At 50.8% G+C, this 7,344-nt stretch overlaps 1 protein-coding gene across 1 annotated transcript; it reads left to right on the top strand.

The window, feature by feature from the left end:
* RNF186 (ring finger protein 186) lies at positions 2,691 to 6,057 on the top strand. Its single transcript, XM_021095470.1, is given in 2 exon segments — positions 2,691 to 3,695; positions 3,698 to 6,057. Coding segments are annotated over 2 exon segments (678 nt in total). The 5' UTR covers positions 2,691 to 3,238; the 3' UTR covers positions 3,919 to 6,057.

Raw genomic sequence — 7,344 nt, 5'->3', positions numbered from 1 at the left:
TCTAACCTCCCTGAGGCTATGTTTCTCAAACTCCTTACACCCCTGGGGCTGGGCGAAGCCACAGGATGGAAGAAACTGCTTTTCAAAGGGAAAAAATAAAAAGTTCTACTGAATATTAATGAGTTCATATTTGTACAGTAATGAATACATTTTTGAAGATTTGGAAAAACTCTAAATTTTTGAATTCTAGCATCACAAGCACAAATATGACAGAAGAATGAATAACCTAGATGAAGGCAACATTTTTTAAGCTCCAGACACATTTCCTACCCCCCCCCATAGATCTGCCTCAGGCTATGCTCCAGATCCTGCCCACTTTCACTTCTCTTTCAGAGGCACTGGCTAAACACATCACCAGTGTCTTATCTCTGTGTTCCCAGCTAAGATCAATTACATTGAGGTCAGTTACATAGCAAGGTGTATAAATTACTAAGTCTCCCCTGAGCAGTGTCTTAGGTAATCTCCCACAATTTCCTACAGTGTAATTGTTTCCGTTTTATCAAACGAAAAACCAAGCTTCAGTGAAGTTGCAAAGACTCGCCTAAGGTGACTCAGTGAAGGGACAGGAGTGGAATGTCTAACTAAAAGCCAGTGCAGGAGATAGTTAAATCAAGTCATCTTTAAGAAACAAAGTAGCTGGAGTTCCTGCAGTGGCACAAGGGATTGGCAGCATCTCTGCAGTGCCAGGATGCAGGCTTGATCCCTGGCCCAGCAAAGTGGGTTAAATGATCTGGTGTTGCCCCAGCTGTGGCAGAGGTTGCAACAGCAGCTCAGATCTGATCTCTGGCCTGAGAACTCCATAGGCCATGAGGTAGCCAAAAAAAGAATAAAAATTGGGGTGGATTTTATATGTTATTATAATTTTAAAAGTCCAAAGAGCTCTGGCTTCAGGTATGGTTGGATCCAGGCATTCAATGTCATGAGGCCTTTTTCGGATACTTACTTTATTTTTCTTTTGTGCTGCATGCTGTGGATCCTAACAGCTCCAGTGTTCCATCGTCTATCTTGGAAACCCAGCAGTAAGAGAAACTTGTCAGTCCTTCCAACAGAAGACCCAGAATTAAATTTCATTAGTTTGACTTCGATCACATACCTATGTTGAAATCAATTTTCATAGCTGGGGGGGGTGGAAGACGCTGATTGGTCTGCACTGAATCACATCATCTCACCTCTTTCACAGAGCTGGGAACCTGGGAACCGTACAAATGAGATGGGGAGCCAGTGGTTCTGAAAGGAGAACAGGCCACTGTAGAAGGAGAGATGGATGCTGGGCAGGGGGGAAGACGGATGCCCAGGGATAGACCTGGACGCCCTTCAGCTTGATCGGGGGAAAACAGAATGGAAAGAAACACCTGATTGGTAAGCTGAAGGCTGAGGAAGAGAAGAGAAGTGATGGTGGGGACAGAGGATGGGGAATTGGAGTTCAGAGACGGGGGATCCAGGGAAGGGTAAAGCAAAAGAGCAGAGCTACCCCTTGGAGTGGGGGAAAGCGCTGAGTCAGGAGAGCTGGGCTCTGTGGATCTCAGCAGGTGAGGAGCAGCAAAGGATGGTGCAGCTCATCCTTTGGGATTCAGTGTGGCCCCAGTGAGGCATTATTTTGAAGAAATCGACTGTGTCATCCCCCTAGACATTCAGGGCAAGGTAAGGGAATCTCATTTTCTTTCTTTTCTTTTCTTTTTTTTTTAATTAAGAAACTTTTTTTTTTTTTTCTTTTTTGACCACCCTGCAGCATATGGAGTTCCTGGACCAGGAATCAGATCCAAGCTGTAGTTTCGATCTAAGCCGTAGTTTGATCTGCGGCAACGCCAGATCCTTAACCCACTATGCCCGGCTGGGGATCGAATCTGTGTCCAGCGCTCCCAAGATGCCACCGATCCCATTGCACCACAGTGGGAACACTAATGTTTATTTTTTTATTAAAGTATAGTTGATATACAATGTCATGTTTGTTTCTGGTGCACAGCAAAGTGATTCATTTATATGTATTCTTTTTCAGATTCTTTTCCACTAGGGGAAGCACACTTTCCTAACCACCCCACCACGTATATCTCTCAGTCCCACATGAGTCCTGTTACCTGGCATGTCAGCTGCCTGAAGGCCAATCACCTCCACACCAGTGGATGAGACTGAGTTCCTGGGCCCAGGAGGCCAGGAACCTGACCTTGGACGCTAGCAGATTCCATGGGGTCTTGGTCCTACAGAAGGCCCGTTGGCGGCCACCAGCAGGCCTGCCCGGACCACACCCTGCCTTTGCTTCCATGCCTCGGCAGCACATTCCTTGCAGGGCTGTACCAGGATGCAGGGAGATGGCAGGTAAGGACTCTGTCATGTGGCTTAGCTCCTAGCAGGCCCAAATAAACAGCAGCTGTTTTTATTACAGTTGGGTATGCAGTGTGCCTGGCACACTATTATTAGGTATGTGAAGTGCACAGCAGGAGGGCAATGAGATGCTTGGGACTCGATAACGGTTAATACAAGTCATGACTCTAAAGGAACGGATGGCAGTAGCAGATGCTAAACACCTGTGGGTGGTTTGGGTTTTACTATGTGTGGCTGGACTTTCTCCCCCAGCTACTCAGGATACTTTTCCCATCACTTCTCTCTTCTTCACGAGGCCACCTGCTTGCAAATGTGTTCAAAGCCCAAATGAAATGTTTTCTGCCATCCCGACATCCAGCTGGTTTTGTCTGAAACCCACCAGTGCAGGTCCACCTGTGTTCAAATCGTGATGATGTTTGTCAACTGTGCACGTTCTGAGATCCCATCCAGACCTTGCTGAATCTCCATCGCTGGGGCTGAGACCTAGAAATCTGCATCTTAAAAAGTTCCTGGGTCGGGTGGGAGAGGGGCGGGATTCTAAACATCCCAAAGCTCACAAGCCCTGGTCCCCAGGGCACTCATAAGGCACAGGCCCCAACAGGAAAATCCTGATTCATGCCCTGGCCCTGCCCCCTTGGCCCTTCTATCAGGCAATTCAAAGTCTCCAGGCCCGCAAGTTACTGATTAACCCTGGGTTTCAAGGAAAGAAATAATAATAACTGAAGGGACAACGTGAGCCAAGAAACAAGCTGAGCAGCCCTGGGAGAGTGGAGCCAGACGGCTGATGACGAGAAGGAAAAGAGACTTGAGACGCCCAGCCTGAGGTCAGACCACATCCACGTCCCACGGACAGCAGCGGACACTCCCTGTCAATGTTCAGGCCCTGAGCTGCTGCGTCCCAGTGGCCACCGTGCCCAGAATGGCCAGCACTGGGTTTCCGCAGCAGCCCCAGCTTCTCTCCAAAGAAGCCACCACCTCCAACACCGAGGGCCCCGCTGGGGGTCATCGTGGCTCCACAGATTGCGACCTGGAGTGCCTGGTGTGCCGGGAGCCCTACAGCAGTGCCCGGCCACCAAAGCTCCTGGGCTGCCAGCATGCTTTCTGTGCTGTCTGCCTGAAGCTGCTGCTGTACGTGCAGGATGACACCTGGTCCATCACCTGCCCACTGTGCCGCCAGTCCACTGCCGTCCCCGGGGGCCTCGTCTGTACCCTGCGTGACCAGGAGGCCGTGCTGGGGCGGCTGGCCCGGCCAGGCCCCGAGGTGCGGCTCTGTCCTCAGGGGCTGGCAAATGGGGCCACCTTGACTGCAGGACACCCCAGCTTAGCAGAAGATGAGCAGGACGTGGCGAGTGCCAACAGCATGGCAGCCCGGCGCCTGGCGCACACCTGCTCCTCCTGGTCTTGCTCATCGCCCTCATCCTGCCCTTCATCTACCCAGGCGTCATCCGATGGGTGCTCAGCTTCCTCGTCGCCCTGGCCCTGCTGCTGTCTATGATTTTTTGCTGTCACCCCAACAGCCAGGGCAACTGCTGCTGGCCCTCCGCCAGGACCCTCTTCTGCAGAGAGCGGAAACACAGAGAGATCGCCTCCATTGCCTGAGCACGCTCTGACGGGTGGTCCCTGCACCACCTTCTGCCTCTGCGGCCCGCTTACTGGCACAGGGAACAGGGTAAGGGGCTACACCTCTGACCGGCTCCCTTGGGAGATGAAAGCAGGACTTGCAAGCCAAAGCCAGAATGGCTGTCTTGGGTCAAGAACTGTGTGCTTGGACGACAGACTTTTGCCGGCCCAGGCTACAGCACAGCTAGCTGGGGATGAAGGAGGGGACACAAGGGACTTGAATGCCTCAAGGGGGGAGGATCCTCTTCCTCTTTTCCCAATGCTCCTGGTTTGCACCTTGATGAAAGTATTGCAGATATTGATGTTATTGCAGAACAAATAGAACAGAACTTTTTTTTTTTTTGCAATTTATGTATCTGGCCTTTTCTTGGTTTGCTTTGGTTTGGTTGGGGGGGGTGCAGTTTGTTATATTTCTGGCTGGTGTGCATTTCCCTCCTGGAAAGCCAGAGCCCACAGGAAGTCCTCCCGAGTCCCCCGATTCTGCCTGTCTCATGCCCATCCCACCTCCCCAAAGGTCCTGGTGGTTCAGATCTCTCTTTAGACTGCCCCCAAGGATGAAGGGAGAGAATTGTGTGCAGGACTGGTACCTCTGCTGCGGCGGGGTGGGTGACCACCTTTGGTTGGCAAGCTGGGGAGGACTGGAGAGGACACAAGTGGATCTGGGAATTTATTCCCAGCAGCTCCACCAGGATTTCTCAGCTCCATGTCATCAGAAAATCTCAGGGTTACAAGGAATCCCCCCACCCCCGCCCACCAGGGGTCCAGCTGCCCATCTGATGCATACAGCCCCACACTCTTGAACCAAAACTTTATGGGTGTTGATTTCTTCATTATTGCATCTCAGTGCCCATCTGAGCTTTTGCCATAAAGATAAGAGGCTCCATAAATGCAACGGTCCTCTCCAATAACCCCACCTTTCCTGCCTCCCCCTGAGAGTCCTGGTCATCTGAAAGGCTTATATGTCTTCTCTCCACCATTTCTGCTCCATAAAGAGAGGAAGCTTCTGCAAGAGGGATTGACCTTCTATGGCTGCCAAGGTCAGGCATCAGCCATGGGGGACCCATGGAGTGCAGGGGAGTGAAAGGTGAGAAATGTCACGTTTTTTTCTTCCAAAGACCCCATAATTGGGAAGCAGACCGAAACCTCGGACAGGCTCGCTGGGCACAATCCATTGTCCCTCCCGCCCCCCTTTCTTTCTGGTGGAATGACAGGTGCAGGCTGGATGCTTGTTCAGGGCGATGGTACCTTTGCCAGGAAAGGATGGGAGAATACCACCACCACATCACGGGGAGGGAGGGATCATTGGCCCTGGCCCAGTGGTTGGGTGTGTGTTGCTGAGCAATGCCTTTCAGCTCTCTGCGCCTCATTTCCCCAAAATGAGCTAGTAGGACTGGATTATTCCTAAGTCCCCTGAAGCAAAGAAGCTGAGGGCACTGCTGGGTCCCTACACAATGAGCATGAGTCACATCCCCTGTGGAGTCCCACAAAGAAAAGTCAAAATATGCCATTAGCTGTTCTTGCAATCTGAAAAAAAAAGGAAAAAGGTCTTACTTTTTTGGGGATGGGGGCTGCACCTATGCCATGCAAAAGTCCCCTGCCCATGCCACAGCTGTAACCAGAGCCACAGCAGTGACCACACCAGATCCTTAACCCGCTGAGCCGAAAGGGAACTCCTTTCTTTTTCCTATAAGGTACTTCCAGGGCAACTTTGTGACATCCACGCTATTGGCCTTACTAATTCCTGGTGCTGGAAGGGCGAGTGGCCAATGCGTGTGGGCTTACCTGTGCTGACGTCTCAAGCCAAGGCCAAGGGGCCTGGAGAACACCCTGTCTCCCTGGGATGAATAAATGACGAGAATTATTTGGCATTTCCAGACCTGGCCTCAGGCATGTGCAGTTTGGGATGGTTGCCAGCATGACAGGGAATGACCTTCTCTCCTCGTTCCCCTCCACTCCCACCCATCTAGTTCTTGGACCCTCCAGCAAGCAGATAACTTCCACCGAGGTTTCAGTTACAAATGACAACACCCATCTACCAAAGCAATGGTGGATTCATGTTTCCTGAGTGCTCACTATGTGCCAAGCATTGCATTAACCACTTTTTTTAATTTATTTTTTATTTTTTTGTCTTTTCTAGGGCCGCACCCGTGGCATATGGAGGTTCCCAGGCTAGGGGTCAGATTGGAGCTACAGCCGCCAGCCTACACCACAGCCACAGCAATTCAGGATCCGAGCCGCGTCTGCGACCTACACCACAGCTCACAGCAACACTGGACCCTTAACCCACTGAGCAAGGCCAGGGATTGAACCTGCAACCTCATGGTTCCTAGTCGGATTCATTAACCACTGAGCCATGACGGGAACTCCTTCTTTATGTCCATTGTCTAGCCAAGTCTTCATAACAACCTTATGACATAGAGACCATCTTGCCAATGAAGAGATAGGATCAGAGAGATGAATTCATCTGCCTAAGGTTACACAGCCAGCCACAGCCAGAGCCCCCAGGAAATCAATTCAGGGTTCTTTCTGCTCCAACATGCTGCCTCCTTTGTCTGCCATTCCAGAACAACCCGGAAGCTGGTCACTGCTTGGGGGCTTGTGTGGGAGAATAGGAGACTAACCTGAGAAGCCTGCAAATATCAGTAGTCAGGGGCTCAGAGAGGCCAAAGAATTCTAGAATCTGTTGTCTATGCTAAGAGAAAGAAAAGAGAGTGATGAAATGAAATGGCTTTCCTGATTTTTACCACCCCTTCCCAGCCTCCTTGAAGTGTGCCCTTTGTCCCCATGGGGCCAAGATGTTCTGACACTTCTGTCCCATTATCTTAAAGCCCATCCAGTCCTGGGTACCTTCTGGCTCCTGCCAGTGCTGGGACAGAGAGCACCAGAGGCCAGTTTGGGCCAGGGCTGCCCTGGAGAGGAGCAGAGGAAATAGGCACTGCTGCAAACAGGTGCGAGTGGAAGAAACTAGAGAGGCAGGGAGTTCTCGCTGTGGCAAAATGGGATTGGCGGCAGCATCTTGGGAGTTAAATCAATGCCAAGTTTGCTCCCCAGCCCAGCACAGTGGGTTAAGGATACGGCCTTGCCACAGCTGCGGCATAGTTGCAACTGCAGCTTGAATCTGATCCCTGAACTCCTTATGCTGTGGGGTGGCGAAGAAAGAGAGAGAGAGAGGGAGGGAGGGGAGAGAGAGAGAGAGAGAGAGAGAGAGAGAGAGAAGAGAGAGAGGGAAAGAGAGAAAGAGAAAGGAAGGAAGGAAGGAAGAAAAGAAAGAAAGGAAGGAAGGAAGGAAGGAAAGAAAGAAGGAAGGAAGGAAGGAAAGAAAAAGGAAAGAAAGAAAAAGGAAGGAAAGAAAGAGAAGGAAAGGAAGGAAGGAAGAAAGAAGGAAAGAAAAAAGGAAAGAAAGAG

The sequence above is a fragment of the Sus scrofa genome, chromosome 6 (assembly GCF_000003025.6).
Source record: "Sus scrofa isolate TJ Tabasco breed Duroc chromosome 6, Sscrofa11.1, whole genome shotgun sequence".
Lineage (NCBI taxonomy): Eukaryota > Metazoa > Chordata > Mammalia > Artiodactyla > Suidae > Sus > Sus scrofa.
This window is presented reverse-complemented; position numbering and strand designations above follow the sequence as displayed.